At 42.0% G+C, this 27,122-nt stretch overlaps 1 protein-coding gene across 2 annotated transcripts in view; it reads left to right on the forward strand.

The window, feature by feature from the left end:
• Nucleotides 1-27,122, forward strand: part of MYSM1 (Myb like, SWIRM and MPN domains 1) — a 328,895-nt gene that overhangs the window by 160,570 nt on the left and 141,203 nt on the right. For both annotated transcript variants that reach the window (XM_069232570.1, XM_069232571.1), the window contains exons 12-16: nucleotides 9,313-9,401; nucleotides 10,043-10,097; nucleotides 10,476-10,526; nucleotides 17,413-17,487; nucleotides 18,900-19,088. In XM_069232570.1, the coding sequence (XP_069088671.1) occupies nucleotides 9,313-9,401; nucleotides 10,043-10,097; nucleotides 10,476-10,526; nucleotides 17,413-17,487; nucleotides 18,900-19,088 (459 nt within the window). The remainder of the gene's footprint in view (nucleotides 1-9,312; nucleotides 9,402-10,042; nucleotides 10,098-10,475; nucleotides 10,527-17,412; nucleotides 17,488-18,899; nucleotides 19,089-27,122) is intronic.

Raw genomic sequence — 27,122 nt, forward strand, 5'->3', positions numbered from 1 at the left:
ATTTAATACAGAACAAAAATAATTAAACTCACTGGATATGTTTTTATGACACCTCTACGGGGTCACCAGTGGTTACACAATGTCATCTATGGTATGCTCCATCTGCCAATATATATATTTGTAAATTATTGCATAGTATTTAGTAGTGTATGTGTAATAAATGCACTTCTTCTTTTGCTAAAGAAAAAGTAGTGACTGAACAATCATTTGTTGAGTGTTATTATTGCCTGCCATTGATTGTGAGTACTAGCCCATACCACCTCCCTTGAGTAGACCTTGCTCTGCTCCGTTTTGCTGCCCTGTGAGAGTCAAGCGCTTCAATGGGGTGTTTGCTTCCAAATGAGGAGAATTTGTGGACCTATTACTTGTGATGGCCGCACAACTAATAGCCCAATTTCCAACACCTGAGACAGCAGGTGCTGTCACTTGCGAGAAAGTTTGTTTAGAGCCCACCGATTGCTTACTATTGGTTTGCTTCATTGTCACTCTTTTGCTTGCTTCTCTTCGGTCAATGCCTGCCCGATTGCATTCCTTCTCTTGTGTTTGGTTCCACCGACCCTGGCCCAAGTCCTTCTTCCTTGCCCAGTGTCCTTCCACTGTTCACGCTTTCAGAGCTACTTTTTTCTTGTTGTGGATGCACTCCATAAGAGTGCATGTGTTTGCACTGTCCATCATGTTGCTTGCCCTCTCCCTGCTGTCTGTTGTGTTGCTTGCCCCTTCCAGCAGTTGATTGTGTTTCTTGCTTGATCTTGCCGACATCACTCTGTTTGTTGTATTGCTTGTCCCTCTCCCCTCTGCCCATTGTGTTCCTTGTCCTCTTCTGCCTTCCGCCTGCTTGTCCGTCATTTTGCTTGCCCACTCCTGTCCTCCCTTCTTCTGTCTGTGTTAGCCCCGCCTCCACATGCCATAACAAAAAAAGCACTATGAAATGGTCAGCAGTTGCCGTGTAGTGCCAGTAGGTCTTACCTACGCAAGCGCTACTGGCTTTGTCAATGTTTTTAGCAATGTTTTACAGTAGCAAGTAAATAGCAAACATTTTCAATGCAACGGGTCTCGCATTCGCTCAAGTTAGAGCTATTAGCGTTGTAAGCGCCTTAACCGGACTTTTCTTGCCACACAAATTTAAAGAAAAAATGTCAGAAACACTGATTACTCAGCTAATACTACTACAGCTCCATGAAAAAAAGAACTGAGTTCAGGGTGGTTGTCTGATATCTATCACTTGCCAATTTATCAAATCACACATCCTGTTCCTTAAGAATATGTACCTGCACATTGGCTGCCTTTTAGATTGTGAACTAAGTCTGAAATTGTCCATATCCATCCAACCAGAACGGCGTGAGGTTTCAGAAGTGCTGTCACATGTTGTTAACATGGAATCGATAGGCTTTCAATCTTTATGAAACCAAACTTATTTCATTCCTCATGATCTCGTTAGAAGATTTCAGTCGGGTCCTATTTTCAGATAGAATGTGCATCGAGCGTGGAGTTTGGTTTGGGAGATAGAATTTTACAAACATTGGAGTTATAATGTTTTCCTACATTTCTGTTTTGATTTTAACAACCTAATAACAATGTTTGGCAACAATACTGCAAAATGTTCTATTTGTGAAACACCAGTGCAAAAATCGAAATCTCCGAGCTTTGCCTATATTTTCTTTCCTTCTTGGTTTTCTATTTCTAATGAGCATAGGTCAGTTTTTCCGATATGTTTTAACTGCCTTTCACAGTTACATCGACAGCCGGTTAAGATCTGGCTAGACAGGCCTAGCTGTGCGCCATAAATCATGTCACAGTAGAAAGGAGGTTACAGAAGGGCATTTAGTGCTGATTAGAGCAGTTAAGCATTTTGCCTGTTGATGAATTGCGTGGGCACGAAAGATAGAAAAGTGGTTCCTGTTTGATTGCACTACGCACTTTTCTTGATAGTTGTGCTCATTCATAACAGGGACTACGGTAGTAAGCTACAACCACAGCTGTGTCAGCAGCTATCAACACAGCAGCAGCAACAACAGCAACAACAGCTGCCAGCAAGACAGAGGACATAGCACTGACTACATTTACAACCGCGGCAGGGACAACAATAACAGAGGCGTGAGCTGCCACCACAGCTGCCAAAATAGCAATTAGCCCAGCAGGCAAAACAGCCACCACCAACAGCTGCCGTAGAGGAACAGTTGATGTCATGAGCCTGACCAAAACTGCTATTGTGGCAGGGACCAGAGCAGCGACATCAACGTGTAATCACAGATACATGCATCAACCACAGCTGAAGCCAAACTAGCTTGAGCCACAACAACAGCAATGAAAGCCCCAGTATCTGCAGCCACAGTCCCAACCACAGTAAGAGCAACAGCCCCAACAGTAGGTGAAAGCAGAGGAGGGTCCACAGCAGTTAGGAGAGCTTCCACCTCAGCTCTACCAATTGAGAATCACAGCAGCAACATCTGTAACTATGGCAAAGACCACACCAGCTGAACTCCACCGCATCAACCACACTTGTAACCACAGAGGGGACTAGAGCAGTCACCACATTTACCACAGTAGCAGGGTGCGCAACAACAGCTTTCATTACCGCTGTGACCACAACTTCCACTTTGGCAGAGACATCGACAGCTACCAGCATAATGGGGTTCAGAGCAGAAACCACTTCTGGAGCCACAGCAAGGATCACCACAGTGGCCACATTTCTCGCCATTGCAGGGTCAACACCTGTCAGCAAAGCAAGACAACAGAAGTGACCATGGTAGTAACCACCAAAGTTCAACAGCTGCCACAAGAAAAAGTACTACAGCAGCAACAAGAGTTACCACCACAATAGGGGCCACAGCAGCAACTGGTATCAGCAACAGCTGCCACAGCACACACCACCACAGCTGCAAGAGTAGCAAGCACAACATTATCACACTTCCGACCACAGCTATGATGATTTCAGCTGGCTCCACGGCATGGACCAGAGCTGTAACCACTTTCGGGACCAAACCTTCAACCAGAGCTGCCACCACTGCAGCGATTATAGCTTCTACCACATCAGCAACAACAGCTGTGGGAACAGCCACCACTATAGTAGCAACATTAATTCAGTCGATAGATACAAGCACAGTATGCTGTGCGGCAGTGACAACAGTTTCCACATCTGTAACTGCTGCGCGGCTCACAGTTGTGAACACAGCTGCCTCCACAACAGGAACAAATGCAGCATCAATCAATATAAACCATATCTAGGAAAACTTCACATCCACCATAGCAAGAACCACAGAACCAAAAATAGGTGCATTCAGAGCATGGACCAGAGCAGCAACAACATCTGCATCAACAACATGGACCACAGCAGCAAAATCTGTAACCCCGGGGACCACAGCAACAGCTGTATCCACTGCACCAGCCACATTTGCTAACAGAGCAGGTCAACTGTCACTCCAAGCAGACGCAGCTTCTAAAATTGCAGTGATCACAGCAGGGACCCACCAGTGCCCATAGTTGCCATCATGACAGGCTAACAGCAGCTTCAAGCAAGTTGCAGACCGCAGCATTGATAATAATTGTGACCATTGCAGGAATAAGAACAGTAACAACAGCAACATCTGCCATCCTGCCAAGGACAACAGTTGAATCAAATTTTAGCATGGCAGGGTCAACAGCAGTGACCATTAAAGTGCAATCGAGAAACAGTATGACGACATCCGTAACATAATGCATCCTTTATTCCAACAGCAAAAGTGTTCACCACAAGCAAATAAAAGACATCCTGAGATGTTAGAAGGCTTGTTTACAATTTGTGTCCTAAAGAAATAGAGGATACAAGAATTTCCTTTTAGGGAAACCCAACGCACTCACAGAAGAACACGCATTAGCAGTACCAGTAGGCCTCATCTTTGGGACCTGTTGGTTTTACTAATGCCTTTTGGTGACGCTGTACAGCATCAGCAAAAAACATTCCCTTCTGAAGCTGTGCAGCATGCTCAAAAGTTACAAAGGCACAACAAAGCAGCTGACTTTGGATGCATCATTTTACAGGCGCATGTATGCGTAACAACATATGCATTTGCATGCGTCTTCACACACACTTTCAAAATGCTGTGGGCTCCATGTTATTTATTATTTACAGATCTGAGATGGATTGGTAAATAAACAAAAAACGGGAAATGAAGCATACACAAAACAAGTTTTTTTTAAAATAAAGTGAAGGGGCTGGCAGAAGTTTGCTCCTTAACCATCCCCAAATATTTATATCAATGCTGAAAAAACAAAGATTAAATGTCACTTTAACTTTTTTTTCCAGGGTGTTTTTCCACATGTTTTTAAAGTAAAGTGTTGTCATTTGTGATAAAACAGACTTCCTGGCTTTGTGAAAGGATCAAAACATCAACATATAAGAGGCAGACCTTTTGGCATCAACATATACAAAACAGGCTAATTGACTAAAGTCACCGCAGTAATTTATCAATACACATCATCTAAAATATTCCTTATAAATATACACTGCTAAAGTTTAGAAATAACTATTGTAATAAAACATTGTCAAATAAAACAACCACATGTTTGTGTCTTTATTTAACACTGTTCAAGCCACAATGTGCACCCATTAAATCAACCTCAAGAAGTCCCCTCACTGAAGCTGAAGAGTAAACAGCACCAGCTTGGAGGCTTTGAAAATTATGGTAAGCTCTCCTGGGGTCGTGCATTCAGTGACCTAGGAGACTTACAGATTCCTTCTTGATTCCAAGTGGGCAGTTGTGCTCTATGGCGTCCCTCTCGACCCTTTTCTAAATTGTTGGTAGTGCTCCAGCACTATTAAATCCTAGCTATTACTTAAACCAAATAGTGGGTTCTGCGCAGGAGGTCAATGGACCGACACGACATAGGAATGAGGAGATGTCATCAATGAAGAATGTAAGCATCAATAATAAACAATATGAACAAAGATATTGAACCTCAAACAATAACCCCACCAGTTTATTAAGAAGAATTATAAAATGTACTTCCCTAGATTAACAATGCTAATGTCACGAATATAACTCTCAAACACAAATGATAAGCATATAGAATTAATAGTGGTTGATTAGAATGTCTTATATATCTAAGTTTAATCAAAACAACCAAGCAAATAATCTCCAAAATGATTACACTAATTAATAATACCAGGATCGGTAATAATGGCAAAGTATGCATTAGTACGAACAATCAAAAGGTGTCAATATAAATCTTGAGCATTCAAAGTTAATACCCTCATTAACCACAAATTAGCATCAACATGTTGGGCTTCATGTAAAAGAATTTTGAAACACAAATTTAGGAAACAACACTCTAACTCAGATTATTATTAAACCATTATTAGTATGCAGAAATCAAATTATATATTGCAGCTGGCAAAGCAAAAGAGACATATATAACATCAATTAATACATTACCCCTTTAGAACAACAACATGCAGTCTACTTCAGCAAGGGGACATCACCAGGCAAGTCTTCAGCGAACCGGGCCTATCGATAACTTCCCCCACACTGCTAATATGACTTGAACCACACTCTCCTCTCCTCCCTAGAGTCTGGTCATGAAGTCTCAGAATCTCTCCCTAAAAAGAATCCTATTCAGGTTGCTATACTAATCTTCAAAAAGCTTATGATGGGTTGGTTCATGGGGTGGTTATGATTCAGCCAATAATAATTCTAATAGATAACCTAAACTGCAACGACGTCACATTAACCAGGACATTCTCAACAGTAACTTTTCCTCTTCCGTCTCGTCTGTAGCTCCATTCTCGTCTAAACGTCTCTTCTCAGGAAGAAATTTTCGCACTTGCTACTTTCACTTCCATCCTCAAGGAAGAAACCACGTATTCGTAACATAGTCAAACAAAAGAACATTCAACTTTTGCAAAACTTAGTTAAACATGGCCTTGTAAGACATAATGCAGCAACCCACTAGGGGTAGCTGTGTACACATCTGTTTAAATCGTCTAACACACTTTTATATAAGCAATGAACTATGGAAAATAACCACAACATTTCGCTCAGTTAGGAACAGAAATGAACTGTGGCGACCATTTTCAAAAGTGTCTCGCTTTCTCATTTTGCTTCGCTATACAGTTAATACACCAAAATCATTATTAAATTATGTTACAAAATGTACACTCTCACAGTAGTGCCCCTGATCCTCCATGCGGCATCATGGGTAGGTTAATTTCTGAAACAAAGCCCACACCATAGCACCCTACACACCCCAAGGCTAGGGGGTCAGGGTATCCTCTGTCCCTATATGGTTGTTTTAAACTTACTTCAGTACAGGGGACTGTGTCCCGAAGTCCTAAAATGGCTGTTACAACATCTTTTTTGATGTTGTGGCAGGCAACTGAAGCTTATACTTTGATGTTTTGGGTCTGTGGATCCTCCTCTGCTTGAAGATAAATAATTTTTTTTACCTTCATTTCTCAAAAGCTACCGAACGAATTTAACCAAATCACAAAAAGCACACTTTCTGGACCAAGATCTACTTTTCTGCTGAATTTGGTGTAACTACTTTCAGCCATTTTGTCTGTAGCTGTGTCTAATTTTCCTATGGAAAATTCCATGGGGAAATGTGTTTTGCGACCCCCCCCCCTCTTTTTCTCACCCGGCTTGAAGGATCAACTCAAAACTTTCTAAGAAGAAGCGGAGGTGGATGATACTTTTTTGGGAAAGTTTCATGAAGATCTGTCAGTCTGTGCCAAAGTTCTTAGGAAACCCCCCAAAAATCAATTTCCTGTGGTGAAGTGCTATTTAGAATACAGAGCATGGGGTGAAGAAAGAAAAGCACAGAAGGCAGATGGCTGGAAAACACACACACACACACAGCGGCTGCTGGGCCTGGTGGGTTTTAAACTGAGTACAAAGATTTATTAGCTGTTTATGGGCACGTCAGCAGTGCTGCAGACAAGATGGACATAAATAACGCCTTAAGGGAATGCAATAAGGAGAGCTGGAATGCACAGTGAAGGAAACGTAAAAGAGAACTCATTAAAAAGAGGGAAAACAGAGAAAAAAAGAAAAGTCGAGAGACAAAAGATAGAAAGGGGAAAAACATTATAGGGAGAAAGGAGGGTGACATAAGGTAGTAAATTGAAAGGTAGAAGTGAAGACTGAAAGGATGGATCGATGTAAGGGTGAAAGGTTGGTTGAAAGAGTAATAGGATTGATAAGTGAAAGGGTGAATTAATGGAAGGACTGTAGTATGGATAGCTAGATGTGAGTAAGTGGATGGATACACTATTATACTGATTGGTCTGTGGGTGAAAAGATGGGTGTATATTTGAAAGGAATGTCAGATGGATGAAAAACGCATGGTTGGATGGGACAATAGGTTGATGGAAAAGATAAGAGGATAAACAGATGAATGGATGAATAGAGGGAGGGGTTACTGGGTGGATGGGAGGAGGATGTAAAGATAAAAGGTACTCTTACTCATCTAGTGAAGGTTGGGTTGACTTGCATCATGTTTGGAAGTATTTTTCAAATGAGGGTTATTTTAGTTTTCTATTTACTTCCTTGGGTGAAAGTTCAAAAGTCAGCCAGGCTATGCACAAGTATAGGACAAGGCTACAATACTGTAAAAAGCAAGTAAATGAGTGTGACGATAAGGCCAACTACTGGTGGGCAATGGAGTAGCTTACACTGGCCGGTTGGTAAGACCTAAAATGTGCGTGCATGTATGGCTAGGCATATTATCACAGGAACAATCAGGAGCATTGACCTCCAGTACCCTTACATTTGAAAAGCTAAATAAGCTAGACACAGTAATCATAAATCAGGTCAGCATATTGTTTTAATTTAAACATTATGCATCAAATGGAAGTAAAATTCAAATACTAGGGAAATACTTTGTTGGTAAGCATGTCCCAACAGATGATTTGGGGCCAGATGTTTCAAAGGTTTTTGAATTCGCAAACCGTGCGAATGGCCGTTTGCAAATGCAAAAATGGCTTTCAGTATTTATGAAAGGCAATCGCAACGCAAATTTAAGGAATCGCTAAAATAGCGATTCCTTAAAATTGCGAGCCCATTTTGCGATTCGGTAATAGCATTTGTGATTTTTAAGAAATCGCTATTACCGATTCGCAAATATGATACATTGCATTTTGCGATTCAGAAATAGCGATTTCTTAAAAATCGCTATTACCGAATCGCAGTTCTTTCCATTGCCTCAAATTGTTTGTCAGAAGATAAAAAAAGAGGATGAGGCAACTCATTCAAAACAGCCACGACAACACACTGATTTAGAAATATGATCATACCATGGTATTGTATGTACATTGTTCTCATTCAGAATTAGTCTAGAGACTGTAGTTTAGGAATATGACCACATTTGAATCTACATTGCCTGTGGAGCTCAATTAATACAGTCTGCTAAGTAGAACATTGAAGTCTGCAGATTATAGTCATAACTCAGTCAAGCAGAGGAGCCCCAGCATTTATCTGAGGAATGTATTTTCTTAATTCTAAAACTTTCTTAAGTGTGTAGCTGGTGAGCTGTTAGATAGCTCCTTTTGTCTGGTCCACAAGTACCCAATGGAACACTGATATAATGCTCCTAGCTTTATATTCATATATTAACAGAACATGTGCCCCTGTAGCTTGTTTTCTGGCAACGCTAAACCCTTGATTTCACTCAGAATGTACATTTATGTATCAAATTAATTTTAGATTTATTCTTTCAATTCTTTGTGAAGATTTGAGCACAACAAACATGAGTAGTGAGAGCTCAAGTGATGTTGCTGGGTAGATCTCTTGTAATTACAGGATTCTTTGTGGATTCGTCTAATCCTTCCACATGAAATCATGAATCGCTTGTGTATGCAAAGATGCAGTGAGCCACTTTTGCCTGGATGATGAAGCCGAACCTCAATATTGTGCTGCAATTACTGGAACTTTGAAAAGGGTGGAATTCCCACAGCATGTGGTGGGCCTACGTTATGTGTACATGACCGTTGTTTGTTGCAGGTGAATTAATTAATATATACTTTAAATATAAAGGTGATCTAACAAATAGGAGGAAAGTAAGTAGGACTGTCTGATGCCAGCTACTTATGTATAAAATGGGCAGTGATTCTCAACTGGCAAAGATATATAAAAAGGAAGAAAGGGTCTAAATTTGAGAAAAGTTGCAGAGGGCAAATCATCTGTTGAAGCTATGATGTTGGATCCCCAGTGATGAGCTGATTTGTTAGAGGAGAATGTGGTTTCCCAAACACTGTGGTCAAGTGACGGAAAACAGTATATTTTGCACCGCATTGGCTATCACTGACCTTGTGTTAGTAACTAAAATTCTGTTTTTTAGCATCTCTCTGCAGAGGAACTGGCAAGAAGGAGAGAAGAAGAAAGAAGGAAACCTTCAAAATGCCCAAAAGGACCAAGACAAATAAAAAGGTACATTCATGATGGACCACAACCAGTAACCCTTTAATTTCTTTACTTCGTGGTGGAAATATCATCTAAGGGTTGTTTTTCTCATTTGAGCAATCTTAAGGATTTAAGACTGTCATACATTTTTTACATTTTAGGATTATTCCAGATATTATTTGTGAATCTCAGAAATGTTCTAAGGCTGGGTTCATTCCACAAGAGCAGATTTTTGTCTTTTTATGAATTCTTTGAAAACATCTCCATTGATAATTCAAGTTTAGGAGCTGTTTGAATTGTCTGTAGGACAGAAGTAACATTTAGGGTTACTTTTTTAACATTCACTAGCATCTCTTTTGCTTTGCTATGCAGGTTTACCTCTGCTTTTTATTGTATTTCTCCATGGTTTAGTTCTGATTTAGTAACCTTGGTTGTTGGCCATGTCTGGTTTCAGGTGTTAGGTTATCCGTAGTAACTGCAATGGAACGTCAAATGAATACATACAACCCTTGCTTTTTTGTTTTTCTAGTGTGTTAAATAACGTAATTATGTTTTCCTATTGTCGCACACTGGATGCTACATGTAACACTTGTACACTCAATATATGGTAACTGACACTTTGTGATCAATTGAATCTTTTATTGAAGATTTTTTTTTTTTTTGTCTAGCACTTTTGATCCATTTCTGCTGATTCCTTGCTGTTCTTTTAATGAAGAAAACCAGGTATGACTAGTTATTCACATTTCGTTTCACAACCTAGTGTTTTTCTTTTGGTTGGTCGACAAGGAAACAGAAATTAATTTGAGGAATGGGGAAATTAGATGAAGACTGTAATATTGTGGAATGGTCTTTGCTGTACCAGAGATAAACTGTCTCCGGATTGCTTCATTTGGTCCCCATCAGCCTTAAAGAACCTCTTTTGACACATTGTTTATTAGTAGAATGAGCCTTCAGCTCGCTTACTACTTTTGCTGCATGTATTGATCGACCTTACACCCAATCAAGTGGAGGTGCCCCGCGCTTTATCCTACTGAGTCTTCCAGACACTGTTTTTGAAGCGTTTCGTCTTTCCTAACAATTGTTGTATTGTGTTTTTTTCAGGAGCCTTTTCGGGTGAAAGTAGCTGCGGAAGCCCTCCTAATAATGGACTTGGTGAGCAGAAAGCATTGTGCCCTGTTTTCCACTGTAGTTAATATTTTTTATTTTGCCTGTATTACCAGTGGATTGACAGACACTTTCCTTTGTTTTTATTCCATCCTCACCCTATTTCATTTTCTTATCTTTGGCATTTTTTATCTCCACGTTCACAGCTAAAAATTGCATCAGTTAAAATTTAGAAAATGGGTATTTTACTAGGGAAACAAGAGTTTGATGTTCTTCCTGGTGTTGAAAAGTCAGAGGAGTCTGACTAGGATACCAGGACTTAACATTATGACCAGTTAACTCATAAATGTGTGGCCAACATTTCAGAAAACAGTCCTGGAGTTTAGCTGTTTTTGTGATTACAAATGTACTGTTTTCAGGTTGCCAAACAGTGTTTTCCTCCGTGCTACTTTCATTTTTTTTTATTTTGCTGTATTTGCTACATGGATCTCCTGGATGTGGTTCAAGTTGAGTGGTTTCTGTCTTCTTTGGTGTTTTCAGTACTAGTGTATCTTCTATGATGTGGTCAATGGTCGTTGCATGATACTATTTTTGACTTGCTTGTGTAAAAAATACTACAGTAGTCTAACAGAGACTGTGGTCCACATGTACGTAGCTTTTTTCTTGTTGCAAACTATTTGCGACAAGAAAAAAGCATTTTGGTATGTACAAACTCTATTTTACGATTCAGTAATCTATTCACCGAATCGCAAAATAGGTTTGCGAGTCGCAATTAGGAAGGGGCCACTGCCTGCTCTGAAAAAATTAAAAGAAAACTTTTTGTTTTTGTTTTTGAAATGCATCCTGTTTTCCTTTAAGGAAAACGGCTGCATTTCAGAAAAAAACAGCTTTATTTAAAAGCAATCACAGACATGGTGGTCTGCTGTCCACAGCAGGCCACCATCCCCGTGAGTGCGGCCGTTCCCAATGGGGTCGTAAATTGCGACCTACCTTATAAATATTAATGAGGCAGCCCATTTGCGACCCCATTAGGAATAGCAAACAATGTGAAGTACACTGTTGTACATATGGTTTTGCGACTTGAAAATGAGTTGCAAAACTATGGGTCGTACATCTGCCTTTAATCTTTAAACAAAAAAGGATGAGGTGCATCAGAAACTAGCGCAGTTTGTCATTTTAGCCTTAGGACCAAATGTATCAAGTGCTTTTGCATTTACAAAAGGCTAGATGAGCAGAATTGGGCCGTTGACGACACACAAAAAAGCATGTAGCTATGTACAAAACTCAAATTGCGATTCAGTAACACGATACCGAATCACAATTTGTTGTTGTTTATTTTTTTTGTTAAACATATTTTATTGGTATTTCAAAAACAAAAACAAAGAGGCAGTGAGTGAGGTGTTAACACAGAGATTGCGATGTAGAAAGCATAGAGGGCGATATCACCAGTCCACAGTAGATTACAGAGAGAACGCACAGTGCCACTGGACAGAATCGCATTTGTTTGCAACCAAATTCCCTTTTAGTCTTTGGAAGGGGTGTGTTTAGTTACAAATACTGAATTGGGAAGGTATGGTATGTATTAACCTCTTAGCTGCCCCCCCCCCCTCCCCAGTGCTGAGCCCTTTTTTGGCTGTTTGGGGTAGTTCGCGCTTAGGCCTTCATATCTTTTTGTCCACATAAGCTAACCACGCCAAATTTGCGTCCTTTTTCCAACATCCTAGGGATTCTAATGGTACCCAGAGTTTGTGGTTTCCCCTGGAGGAGACCAAGAAATTAGCCAGAATACAGTGAAAATGTCGGTTTTTTTTCTTCAAAAAAATGGGAAAAAAGGGGTGCCGAAGAAGGCTTGTGGTTTTTTTCCCTGAAAATGACATCAACAAATGGTTTCTGGTGCTAAAATCACCATCTTCTCACCTTTCAGGAACGGGCAGACTTGAATCAGAAAACCACATTTTTCAACACAGTTTTGGCATTTTACTGGGACATACCCCATTTTTACTATTTTTGGTGCTTTCAGCCTCCTTCCAGTTAGTGACAGGAATGGGTGTGAAACCAATGCTCGATCCCAGAAAGCTAAACATTTCTGTAAAGTAGACAAAATTCTGAATTCAGCAAGGGGTCATTTGTATAGATCCTACAAGGTTTTCCTACAGAAAATAACAGCTGAAATAAAAAAATATTGAAAGTGAGCTGATGAAAACAGCCATTTTTCTCCACGTTTTACACTGTAACTTTTTCCTGCAATGTCAGATTTTTTAAAGCAATATACCATTACATCTGCTGGACTCTTCTGGTTGTGAGGATATATAGGGCTTGTAGGTTCATCAAGATCCCTAGGTAACCAGAGCCAATAAATGAGGTGCACCTTGCAGTGGGTTTTCATTCTATACCGGGTATACAGCAATTCATTTGCTGAAATTTAAAGAGTGAAAAATAGGTATCAAGAAAACCTTTGTATTTCCAAAATGGGCATAGGATAAGGTGTTGAGAAGCAGTGGTTATTTGCACATCTCTGAATTCCGGGGTGCCCATACTAGCATGTGAATTACAGGCCATTTCTCAAATAGACGTCTTTTTTACACACTGTTCTACATTTGGAAGGAAAAAATTTAGAGAAAGACAACGGGCAATAACACTTGTTTTGCTATTCTGTGTTCTCCCAAGTCTCCCGATAAAAATGGTACCTCACTTGCGTGGGTAGGCCTAATGCTCGCGACACGAAACGCAACATGGACACATCAGATTTTTACATTGAAATCTGACATGTTTTTTGCAAAGTGCCTAGCTGTAGATTTTGGCTTCTAGCTCAGCTGGCACCTAGGGAAGCCTACCAAACCTGTGCGTTTTTTAAAACTAGACACCTAGGGGAATCCAGGATGGGGTGACTTGTGGGGCTCTCACCAGGTTCTGTTACCCATAATCCTTTGCAAACCTCAAAATTTGGCCAAATAAACACTTTTTCCTCACAATTCGGTGACCGAAAGTTCTGGAATCTGAGAAGAGCCACAGATTTCCTCCCACCCAGCGTTCCCCCAAGTCTCCAGATAAAAATGGTACCTCACTTGTGTGAGTAGGACTGGTGCCCGCAACAGGAATAGATCACACAATGGTCAATGTTGGTCCTTACATGAGGCAGCTGTTGACTCAAGTGGGGTAGTGTTTTTATCAGGACAGGTGAGGAATCACTGGGTGGTAGGAATTTTGTGGATCCCAGCATATTCCTGTAGTTTGTGTGACAGAAATGCGAGAAAAATAGAGTTTTTATTCAACATTTCAGCTTTGCAGGGTATTTTGGGTAAGAAAACTTTGGGGAATCCACACAAGTCACACCTCTGTGGACTCCCCCGGATGTCTAGTTTCCAGAAATGTTTGGGTTTAGTATGTTTCTCTATATGGCCGCCGAACCCAGGACCAAAAACACAGGTGCCTGCCTTACAAAACCAGTTTGTTTTGTGATAGATAATTTTGATGTCTCCACAATACGATTTGGGCGGTGGAATTTGGGGCTGAACTAAATTTCAGAGCTTCCAAGAGAGCACTCTCTCTCTCTCTCTCTCTCTCTCTGCTTGCCGCCGCATTCACCTGCTCTCTGGGTTGGGCTAACCCACTATTACCCTGTTGCACACACTGTGCTTGCGAAGGGACAGCAGGACTGTCCTCATCACCTCCCTCATAATTTACTGGAAGAGGAGTTATCGAATGGGACTACTCCGACTGAAAAATCACTCCCAGAGTCTGCGCCATTGTCCTATCCCTCAGATGCTGTCTCAGTATCTGATGTCTCAGTCTCTGATCCTATGTCAGAGCTGTCCTCTATAACCCGAGTGACGGCAGCAGTCATCCATCAAGATGCTATCTCTGCTATTGGCTAAACTGTTGCTCTAAAACACTAGCCTACGTAGACAGTCACAAAATCGAAGGTGTGTGTGAGATACGTGCAACAGTAGAGGCCACCTCACCTGCGCTTCTTCCCTCAATCAGCACGTTCTTTCAAGACACTCAAAAAACACCTTGTCACATACCATTCGTCACAGTCTTTAGCACCTCCTGCGCCCAGTCCAACAATCATTATTGGTGCTCCCACTCCCATGTCCTCCTCCTCGACTTCTCTCATTACCATCCTGCAAAAGTGCCTTTCATCTCTCCATAGCCGCCCCCCATCCCGCACATACATTTAATTTGTATTATAGCGCAGGTAATGGCTGACTTTACTAATGTACTCAGCTATTTACATAAAATACAGATTTGCTCTTTGCAGTAGGCATATAAACCTTCTGCGCTTCTTTATGGCACTAAAACTGCCACTAGACAAAAGTCTGATCCTTTTGTAGCAGAAACATAATCACAATACTTACTTGACTTTTTTTATTGCTGCCTAAAAGCTACAGTTGAAATGCGTCAGTTGAAGTATGTGCATTGCTTTGAAGACACAAGCTGCAACTGCAAGACAACTGGTGGCAAATATATATATATATATATATATAGATAGATAGATATATCCATGTAGATAGATATATCTACATAGACATATATATATATATTTTAGAAGTTGTATGGTTTCCTTGGGGGCCAAAATGGCCCCCAGGGAAACCCTACAACAACTAAAAAAAAAAAAGTGCCCCACAGGGGGTCGCCCTGCCCACGGGCGACCCCCTATCCATTACTTTCTTTTTTATTATTATTATTATTTTTTTATTAAAATTTAGCCCCGGGGGGGAGGGGCGATCGAAAGCAATCAGGGGACACCTACCTTTTTTTTTTTTTTTTTTTTTTAAATATGCCCCCGGGGGGGGGCGAGGGGCCCGTTTTCCGAGGGGTATGCTGCGATCGGGGGCCAGGAAACACTTTCAGGAAGGCCTCGTAAGAGAGGGGAGAGTCTCCCCTTTCTTACGAGGCCTTCCCGAACGTGGGGAAGGCCTTTTGGGGCCGTTTTCCCCATCGGAGCAGGAAGTGGCCTTATGGCCGCTTCCTGCTCCGATGGGGTAATCAACAAGGTGACGTCAGCGCACCTCATGGCGTGTTGACGTCACAAAGGGGCGGGTGGGGGGCGGGGGGAGACACGGAAAAGCTTCCATGTCTCCTGGGTATTAAAAAAAAAAAAAAAAACTAAGGATTTATTAACCCCCTCCCTGGTGTCGGCCACTGGTCGTGACCCGCACCAGGGGACGCCCGCATTTAAAGGGTTAATGCTTTGCAACAGAAATCTTGTCACAAAACATTAATAATTTACCCACTGCAAACATGTAATGATAAACACTCACCATTTGTGAATGTTGAGAAAAACATTTTTTAAGAGTAGGCAGTGGTCCTACGGACTACTGCCTACGGTTAAAGGAATTTACTGAAACTTTTATGTTTGATGGCATGTGTGGCTATAGATGCACAGCAAGGAAGACTAATGCAGCTGACTATTACCCTAGTCTCCTGATCACAGTTGTGAACAAAACACTGCTAACTGCTCGTGTCTTCCTTTCCCCAAAAAGGATTGGTACCCAAGGATGTTTGGGGCACCAGACAGCTGTCCCAGCAAAATAAACTGCTAAGGGACAGCTCACCCCCTCTCTCCTGGTCCATGAGCAAGGCCATGCAGGGAGATGGGCTGAAGCAGTCGAACCCCCTCCATCCCTTGGGCAAGGTGAGGGGCGTGCTGACTGGAGATGCAGCGGTACTTAAAACGCTCTCTGAACCTTGGTTTCCTGGCAGGTATTCTACTGGAGAGGAGGTGTAAAGTCAAAACACAATCTTCCCCAGCCTTGGACCAGGCTGAGGGTGGGGGGAGGTGGTCAGAAATTGAATTTATAGAGCATGCTCCCCACCATAAACTTATGTGCATTTGTTCTCCCACTTCTGACAAATCATTAAAATATAAAAAATAAAGATTATAAAACGTTGATGTTCATTACTGTTTATTGCGATCTACGGTCAAAGGGATTCAGGAGGTATCCTATCGAGAAGCAATAAGTTGTTTTCAAATTTTTAAAGTGGGGATAATAGAAATTGGCGTCCCTGGGTGTTTCAGGTGTTGGCAAAGAGACCTACCATAAGTATCAGATATTAAACATTTTACTGTGTCGCAGGAAGTGGCCTGCTAAGAAAATATTAATCCTTAACGTGTTTACTACAGCAATCAATTAAACTTTTGTTCAAGCTGGGATCTTTGCTATTACGTGATTTATCTCTGGTTTCAACGTGTAATAAGAGGTCCAGTTGGCTGACCAATAAGGTAGCCTGGTATATTTTATTAGTAGTACCATACCATGCAGAAATAAGTGAAAAATGAAAATGATTTGCCCAATAGTGTTTCAAACTCCGATCCTCCTTTTTTGTGGCATTTGTCTTATTAATATTTCATTACACTTCGTTTGATCTCTGAGTTTCTACTGCAACAACATCTACCTACCCCTTTTTATGCCTTCTCCCTCCTCTTCAACCTAATCGAAGATCTCAGCATTATGCCAATTAATTTAATACAATTTATTAAAATGGATAGCAGTATAAAGCAGCAAATTACAAAGCTAATCTTGGGTCAATTGCAGCGGAATCCAATTAACATTAAGAAAATATACCGTTGACACGTTCATGGTGTCCAAATTCCCGAACAGTGCATCAGGTTGTCCAATAGCATTCTCTAATCTGTAGTGAGGTGACTTCCTTCTGGGTTAGATTATCTTTTTTAGGATGTGAGCATTTTCTGTTCTGGACCTGTAAGTACTGTGTAGTTTGTTACTTACACTGCTCTAAAAATTGTCTGTACATACGCCTTTCTGCTCAAGCCAAGTTATCAAACCTTAGACAAGTTCGCATTTAGTAAATCCTGCTTATTTTCATGTCCTTCTTTTTAGGTAGTCACAGTTCACATCTAAACCATGATAGCTCTCTTCCCTTAAACATATCTGCTTTGAATTAAAAACAAGTCATTTTTTTATTTCAGCATGCCCATGTGTCGATGGCAGAAGTAATTGGCTTGCTAGGCGGAAGATATTCAGAATCCGATAAAATACTAGAGGTAAGAGAAAGTTTGTAAATCCCCTAATCGTCATTTTTAGTGAGTGGTTTAAGCAATCCTCATACTGGTCAGTATAAATGAGGGGATCTGATAATTTGAGTTCAGTAAATACACACACACACACACACACACACTCACACTCTCTCACACGAACCAGCACGTTCCGGCATTCAAACATTATTATCGTGGTGTCAGTAGCCGCTGTGTATTACAATAATGCACTTTCAAATCTCTCTCCTGCGAGTTCATTTTCTGCTTGTCAGCAAACCTCCTTAAAAACAAGAAGCGTGAGCAAAGCCAATCAGCCGTGCTTGCCAATATGTAATAAATGGTTATGTAAAACTATAAAAAGCAATGCAAGTATTGCTATCTATACTTTCAAGATGTCAGCTGCCTTGTGTTATGAATAATGCACTGTGTTGTCTGGCAACGAATGGTAAAAGTGTAGAAAGCAATGAAGACATTGCTTTCTGTACTTATAAGATGGCCAGTGCCTTATGTGACTCAACGTGCATTCGCTCCTCATGTCTGTTACTGCGACATGATGATGCAGTGTGGCACGAAACGTAACGGCCACCTTATAAGGATCGAAAACATTGCTTTTATTGTTTTCTATACTTTTAATATGGCTGGACCTCAATATTGGGTTTGCCAGTTCAGGCATCGTTTAAATGCCTCCAGCATTGGCAAAGCCAATAGCAATATACCACCTTATGATGGGTAGCCTCCAGGGCATCACCAAAGCTGCGGTTTTGTTGCTGGGGCGAACGTGGAGGAGCATCAGTGTGTGAAGGGATATTCAGGCATCACCAAGGCTACACATCCGGCACCTACCTCACTGCCAAGGAGCGTCCGGAAGGAGTATGAGGAGATATCCGGGGCATCACCAAGACTGCTGGATGGTACATGATTGTGATTGAAATGTTTTGTTAATTAGTTACTATTCAGTCATTCCTGAAGAGATCTGATACAGGGCGCGACAGTCAGGGTCTGAATAGCAATTGAATAAAATACTAATTTAGAAGCATTCCTACTCGTACTACCTGGAAGTATTGATATCTCTTACAGCAAAGCAAAGTTACCAAGAACGAACTTTAGAATTAGTTTAATGGAGGAATTAGTACATAAAATACTCAATATTGGTATTGACTGGCTGATGCGGTTCCTCACTCTCCTTGCTTGCCTACAGAAACTGTTTCCAAACTTCGAAAGAGAAACAACAATGATTGATGCACATTATATTTGCAATTCTAGAAAGTCAAAATCCCGATTTGATATAGTCATTGTGCTTTCCATTAACCGGGTTATGAGATCTGTAATCCCTCAATGACAGCCGTACATTGACACTTGAATATATGGCATTATTTTCATTGGCCTGTGGTTTGTTAAAGCCATTCTCTTTTGTTTTGCAGATCTGCGCAGCAGAGCCATGCAACAGTCTCAGTACAGGACTTCAATGTGAGATGGATCCAGTGTCACAGACGCAAGCGTCGGAGGCGTTAGCGGAGAGGGGATATTGTATTATTGGCTGGTACCACTCTCATCCGGCCTTTGATCCTAACCCTTCTATACGGGATATTGACACCCAGGCTAAGTACCAGGTATGGTATCTGTGAACACAGATTTCCCTTGTCCTCCTTACTGCTCAGCTAGCTTGACATCAGTAACGATAATTGTTGAAACATCTGCTAATCAGCTTGGTCATGTATTGATTTTTGCATGTGCAAAGCTGCAGCGTAATTAATTGATTAAAGGTTTCGTTGATAGTGATTAATGAGGAATGGGTAATGCACACGTATCAAAACAACTTTAAACCGAAGATTTGAAGGACATTTTGAACAGAGTTTTTCTAAATGGGACAAAGGGGTGCTGGAAACCATAGTATTCTGAAGAGCCTTTCCACTGGAATTCTGAAGTTATAAAACTCGCAGAAAAGCCCAGTTCTGTCCTGAGCAATTTAGTATAATTACTCTCTTATAAACTCTAATGCCTTCCAGTGGCATGTTTCTGAAATTGTGTTAAGCTCACGCATGTAGTTTTGTAGATGAGCTTTATTAGATACCACCAACCCACATCAAGCATAAACACGTCTTCACTTCTCCACCACTGTCAGTTTCTCTGCCAAGATCCAGGGACATCATCTGGAACTTGGATAACCTGTAAATTCTAGACAGTGCCCAACATTCCAGGTATCCACAACAAATTGTTAATAAATGGTGCAGCTACAAAATGTTAATGTATATGTCAATTTCTTTCTCAGCACAGACCTCTGCACTGTTGAATCGTGACTTATTTTCCATTGATCATTGCAGATTTTGGCAACCCACTACTTCAGCAAGGCAGCACTGCCCATTATTAGTCATGACTGCAAGCCTTTCTTATCCTTAACTAATTTTGAACAGTGTTTTGCAGCCTTAATACTTACAGGTAGAGCTGGAAATGTTCCCATGTTCATTTCTTCCTTATTAGCAATCATCCAAGAATTTTAAAACTTTTTGGGTAAAAATGTTGATCTGATGTTCATCCAGTCAAATTTGGTTAAGACCATTCAGGAAATGAAGTGCAAAAGCACACTGCTCAGATATCCAATTGCATTCCATTCTATGAATTCTCCATTCTATTAATGTGCAAGGGGCCGTGTTTCCATAACATGAGGCAAAGCAGTAGATTCCTGGATTTAGAGGCTGTAAAGGAATCAAAAACACCTACTCTCTATATGTTGCCTCTTTTACTCATTGCTAGGTCCGATACCAGTTGTTATGTCATTCTAATTCATGCCCTGAACTTATTATTGTACTGCGGTTTCAGTGTTTCTAAGATTGAATCTGACCTACATCTCTTTTTTTGGTTAATTTTTACCCGAATTGGGTAGATAGCATGCATCTGATGCACTTGTGAACTGTTGTGAGTATGGTGAAGATGCCTCTGCACCAGGAAAGTACTCCTTTAAGCCATAGCTATATGTTAGTCTTACTACTGATTCGCTGCCATTCTCAACCTTTGGATACCTACTGAACTACAATACCATGGTTACTTGATACAGGTAAATAAATTATCATTGTTGGTGGCGAAAGCATACTGCCACTAAAGTTAACACACACGTCTTATCAATTGGTCAGTCAAACATCTACAAGGACATGTTAACCGCTTTGCAGCTGCAGACATTTTTAGAAACGTTTTAATAAATGATAATAATGAGGAATACACTCAAGAAGGCCAACTAGCAGTGGCTGAATTGCCTACTGCTGGGCAGCATGAACAAACAAATCAGCCAGGCATGGACATTGGGCAATACCAGAGCCAAACTTGTGTGAAAATCCAAAGTCTGAAACTCAGCAATGCCTCACAACCGGCTTGAAGTAGATCCTCTCTGTAGGAGTTCAGGAATGATGCTCAAAGTATCTTGACCTTGGAGTTTCCTTCTTTTTCATTAGCTAAATCTCCACCCTTCCAAATAGTAGCATTATATCCAAGACCATTCCCATGACCTAAAGGAGTCAACATAGATGAATAATTTAAGGTTTCAAGCCAGCAAACAGCGGGATCAAGCCATGGAACATGTACATGTGACAATGCTATTAGGTGCACTAAGATGACATATCTAAGACATAAACAAAATCCTCCAGTCTTGAACCTTAAATGTAAGGAAAGGTCTGATCTAATTACAAGACCTTCAGTAGACCTGGAACCTCCCTGATTTCATATTTATCATTTCCACCTTGTTAGGGTAAATCTTTGTCTAGTTTTACAGTATCTGACTAAAACAATCTGTCATACTATCTGAAAAGAAAGCAAGAACGATGTGAGTGACTGCATCTACTTGCAAAGCAAGATATAGTTTCCTCTGTACACTGATGGTGTTGCAAGCCATGTCTACAGATTGTATGTCACATTCAGCATCATGCAGGACAGAAATGCTTTTTTGGAATGTCAAAAAAAGACCGATCTGTAGTAAACTCTTGCAGTGTCCTGGCAATCTGCTGAATTATGTACTACAAAATGTAGGATGCCAACATAAAGAGATTGCCTTATACTTTCTGAGTCACCTATCCACTACAATGTCATCAAAGTTCATTAAAGGTCCAAAATGACAATTTCTGACATGATAACACAGGGCATGGCATGGTCATTGTCTCATACAACACAAACCAGGGCAATTTTTATACCATGACAAGCCCTGAAAATTGACCAGGTTACATCAAAGTAACCCTAACACCAGGGACCCCTGAACCCCACCTCCGCAATCCAGCAGTGATGTGTCTGTGACCACCCTCCTCACCCCACTCTGGGTGGGGAAGGATGAGTGTTCTATCACTGGGCCAAATGTGTTAATGCAGACACCACAGCATGTTTCAAGTTGACTCCTACGAGACCTGGATGTCCTTGGTGAGATTTCCTTGATGCTGGTCCCACTGGAACTTCAGGTTCCATTGCAGAGCCCACATGTGCCACCTGGCATAGCAGATGAGGAGGATGCAGGAAGCTAAAAGCACAAGAAGCCTCAGAGCGTTTCTCAACATGATCCAGGACTGAGCCAGAAACATCAGGACCATAGCCTGAATGTCATGGACTCGTTGCAACTCACAAAAAGCCCTGAACTCCACTTTGTTCAGGATTACTTCAGTGAATGGAATCTTCTACCAAGGAGTCAATTGGAACTTCAGCTCATTGATATAGAACCCCCTAGATGTTAAAAGGTTCCCAATCGCCCAGCGGTGGTCCACAACTGTGGCGAGCCACCTTTAACAGCCAGCTGTCGAGGTATGAGAATACAGGGATCTATGACCTCAAAAGACGGGCATCAATCACCGCTATTACTTTCATGAACAACTGAGGGATGCTGGAGTGGCCAAAGAGTAGTAGGGTAAACTGGAAATACACCAGGTCTGTACTGAGACGCAGATAACGTCTGTGGGAATATAGGAAGGGTATATGAAAATATGCATCCTGCAGGACCAAGAATACCATCCAATTGCTGAGGTCCAAAGCATACAGCATGTTAGTGATTTGAATTTCTCCTTTCTCCGGGAGGCATTCAGGGGCTGGAGTTCCAGAACATGCCTGAGGGCCCTGTCCTCCTTCAGAACGAGGACATAGCGAGAGTAAGAACCCCCTCTTCTTTCTGGGTCCTCTAAACTCTCAATGACACCTCTGGAGAGCAATAGCCGCACCTCCTGTAACAGAATAGACAGGTGCTCATCAAAAATCTACTTTGGTGTGGGAAGAATAGTATGTAGGCCAGAAAGAGGAGGTAGAGCATAGCCGTACTCAATGATTTTCAGAACTGATCTGTCTGATGCGATGGATCTCTAACTTGGGAGGAAATGTTGAATCCTAACCCTCTTGGGCATGTGCCATTAAGGGCAAACTAAAGTGGTATAGTGGCCATTGTAGAAGGGGAAGAAGAATTAGAGTACTGATGCTCCTGCTGGCCTGCACGCATCCTGCCAGACCCCAAGTCCTTAGCCGCAAAAAGACTGGGGTGGCTGCTGCGCTGGTTGGGAAAGCTATCTTTTTCTGTATGCCAGCCCTCTGGAAAAGCCCCTGAATTTTCCAAATTGATGCAGTAACTGTATAGGAGGGGTAATCTATTGCAAAGAGCATCCCACAGCTGTACTGTCCTTGAAGGGCTCCACGCAGGCTACCTTTTCATTTAGAAAGTAGGACCCATCCAAGGGCATATCCATGAGGCAGCTCTGTACATTGCTGGAAAATCCAGTGAAATTGTTCAAAAGTACGATACTAGTATAGCCTGCCCTTCCCAGACAATCCATAGTTTCTATACCGGCGCGGAAGGCATTTGGCCACATCCTATCCATCATGAATCGTCTGACCCAAAGAGGTCATGTCTTCTGGGACTGCCTGCAAGATCTCACTGGCCATGTCCCAGAGGGCATATTTGCAGCAGAGTCCATTTATCCCAGATGCTGGGACAAATTTGTAGCCTGTGCCATTCTCAAGACTAACACCTTACAAGCAAAGCTGTCTGATGTTCTTTTGTTTGTTTTATATTTAGCCCAGCAAGGGCTTGCTTTGGACTCTGTTAAAGTTTATTTGTTGGCCTCTTTGACTTTTCTGGGTTTGGGATTTGGGAGACCAACTGTCCTTGTTTATTTGACCTGTTGTGATGAGATTTATATAAGGTTTGACACACGTTTCCTCCAAAACTGATTGTGATGCCGCAGTGGGATCTTAACTTGGTTTTGACGTTTCTCGTGTGTATGCCCTTCAAGCCGATGAGTATCTGCTTGTAGTGTCTCTTGACTTTAAATACTGTTTTCCTCATTGCAATTGCATCAGCTCAAGCCAATGCATAGCTCCTTCACATGCAACCCTTTTCCCGGGTAAGTTTGGTGCTAAGGACTCTGGTGAGATTTTTGCCAACAGTTGTGACTCCCTTTCATGTTGGACAATATATCACTCTGCCAGAGTTCTTTGCTCCCTCTCACCATTCAAAAGTGTAGGAAAGACTTTGTCGACTGGACTTCGAAAGGGCTTTAAGCTTCAACATTGATCACCCCAATTACTATTGATTTAATCACCTTTATTATGGGTTTTTCTAGAGCAAAGAAAGTGCAGAACAGGACTCTGTCAAGGTGGAGTCCTCTACATTAATATCTGCTTCACAATGGCCAAGATGTAGTCCAAGGGAAGCCTGAAAGTCGATTTCACCAGGGCTAAGGCTAGTGCCAATGCATTGGATTACAGAGTGCCTGTCATTGACATCTACCAGGCTGCGACCTGGGTGTCAGTGCATATGTTCATGAAGCATTACTGCTTTGACAGCCAGGTCCAATGTGAAGGAAATTTTGCCCTCTCGGTCCTGCAGAACTCACTGTTTTGAGTCCACTCCATAGACCCTCCACCTGCAGGGATACTGCTTTGGGGTCTATTCTAGGGTGAGGACTCTGTAATTAGAGGTACCCATCAGAAGGACAAGTTACTTACCGTCGGTAATACTGTTTCTGGTGAATACTCTATCTAAATTTACACATGGGGTAACCACAAATACATTTATTTTAGGTCCGGGAGAAACCATAGTAAGTAGAAAAACAAGGGGGGAGTGAGAAGTGAAGTAGGGGCAACCCTCAGCCTCCCTTAAATATTGTAATCAGTACAAAAGAGAGAGAAAGTCTCAAAACTGATGAACTCTTAACGCTTTAGGGGGTCAAATTTACTGGTCTCAATACATACCGAAATGGAAAGATGTCTGTACCCAGGTGAATCTGTGTGACCTATGCATCACATGGATATATTAGTAGGATCCTCAACCACTAGTACCAGCAGTGGCGTGCTTCATCATTGGATCTTAACCTACTGTGCCTAGTGTGAGTGGGTGGGCTCAATGCAGTTTGTAAGCAGAGCTCTTACTAAAACCTAAGTGCAAGTTAAAAAAGCCCTCGGTATCCTAATTCTTGTTTATTAATAAGGTCCTTTAACTGAGATAAAAAACAGTGTGATGTTCAGTGGATACAATGACCCCTAACATCTATAACTCAGTGAGGTAGACATGTTGAAGCCTGTTACAAGTGCCACTCAGGGCCAGCAGGATTTCTTCAAGACCAACTCAGTCTGTGGTATTCCTACAGATTGTGGTGAATACCTAAACCTAATGCTGGTTTTTACAGTGTGCTAAACATGATACAGACCATATAGGACCTTTTCCATCTAATGGTCTATAACTCCTAAAAATTCAGGCTCCATGAGGTAGTGGGGGTGGGGCGATCGTGCCGTCACACATACACCAAGGCACATCATCCTCCCTTGCACTTATTCTGCTCCCCGCATTCCTCTAAGGACACGAGTTATAGTTACTTTAAAGAACTCTAACAGCTGAATTTCTATGGTTTTCTACTTTTGAAATGTGAGCCTACTATAACGTCCCTGTAACCTTTGTTTTTTTAAGTTAACTTCTACGTTTTTTTTAGCATTCTATTTCCTAACTATAACGTTCCTGTAACCTTTCTTTTTGTCAGTGAATTGCTATGTTTTTTTAACATAAAGTAATCTTAATTACTTTACCTTAATCCAACCACCACTGCGCACGGCCACCCCCTATAACCACCCAACCCCGTGTCACGCACAGCCTTCGTCCATGCGCGGCATGAGTAGGCCTGAGGGCCTGGCCGCAGGGCCTACCTCCCTGCACCACACACGGCCTACCCCACGACACTCATGAAATACTTCTTTGTTTGGTGGCGATGTGATCATATTCCTGTTTATCAACAGGGCATCTCCATATATCGGCAGAAAGATTCCTTTTAGTAAGCTGTCTCATCTTCCAGTGAAAATAGGGGAAAGATGTTACATGCCACTAATGTATATGGGGTGGTGTCAAAATGGTGGGGCTTCTAGACCATTTTACATACTTGTATTTTTAAAAAGGGATAACACGATCTTTGGTCTCAGCAGCAGATGACAAGAATTAACCCACTCGTAACAGTCACTACATGAGATATTGCACTCGAAATAAGCAAGGATGGAAACACCTTCATCAAGATTTACATATAACTTTTCAGGGTGGAATTGTAAAGGAAAAGACACTTGCTTTGCCTTGACCAGATGCAAGAAATTAGGATGATTAGTACTTTACAGAAGTGTAGCTTCATTTGGACACCTTCTGTGTTTATATCTGTAAGTCCTTCCTGTTGAGGTGTATTTGGTATGAAATAAGCATCTTGCCACTATTAATTCTGCCCTGCATATTTATCTGGGATAAATACGCAGGGCAGGATTCATTCTTTTTTACTTTATTTTTTAGTGACCTCTGTGGGAGCCTCTAGGCCCCCTGTGGTCCCAGCCGGCTCCCTGCCTGCTGCTGGAAATGCAGCTCCCTACGTGGGGTTGCAATACTTTTATGTCTTTCCATACCTGCATGTCTGTGGAGTGTGAAGTGTTTGCTTTTGCTTGGTGGGAGCTGTCACAGCTCTCCAGAGCTATAAATGGTTCCAGGAGGGCCCCCCTCCTTTGTTTATCACGGGCTGGCCTGGGGGAGGTCGTGGTCCCTGGGGCTGTATATGGCTGCACGACCCCCCTCCTTCATTTAAGATAAGTTATTGACCCTGGGGAGGTAGTGGTCCCCAGGGGTCGGCGGGGGCCTGCGTGCCCCCCCTATTCATTTTTTTTATGTAGCTCGGGGGAGGTGGTGGTCCGAAGTGTCCATGCCCACATACCCCTGCTGCGCCGGGGGTGGAGGGGTGGGTGCAACCCCCTTTTTGTTTAGCACAAGCAGGCTCCAGGCAGGTGGTGGTCCCCGGGCCTGTATATGGCCCTCAAGGGGGCCTACGTGGCCCCCTCCTTCATTTAAAATAAGTTACTGGCCCCAATGAGGTGGTGGTACCTGGGGACCGCCTCTTAAATGTACAATGTAGCACTGGGGAGGTGGTGGTCCCCAGAGATCGGGGTGGTCCAGGCAGCCCCCCACATTTTTTTTTATGTAGCCCCAGTTAGGTGGTGGTCTCCAGGGCCTGGGGCCCCCCCACCTCCAGGGCCATATAAATCCCTAGGGACCATCACGTTCCCGGGTCCAGCCCATACTAAACAAAGGAGGGGAGCCATGCGGCCTCCCTTTTCAAGTAATATGGGGGGGTGCACGCGGCTCCCCTCCTTTGTTTAGCACAGGCTGGCCCCAGGGA

This window comes from Pleurodeles waltl, chromosome 4_2, assembly GCF_031143425.1.
Source record: "Pleurodeles waltl isolate 20211129_DDA chromosome 4_2, aPleWal1.hap1.20221129, whole genome shotgun sequence".
NCBI lineage: Eukaryota > Metazoa > Chordata > Amphibia > Caudata > Salamandridae > Pleurodeles > Pleurodeles waltl.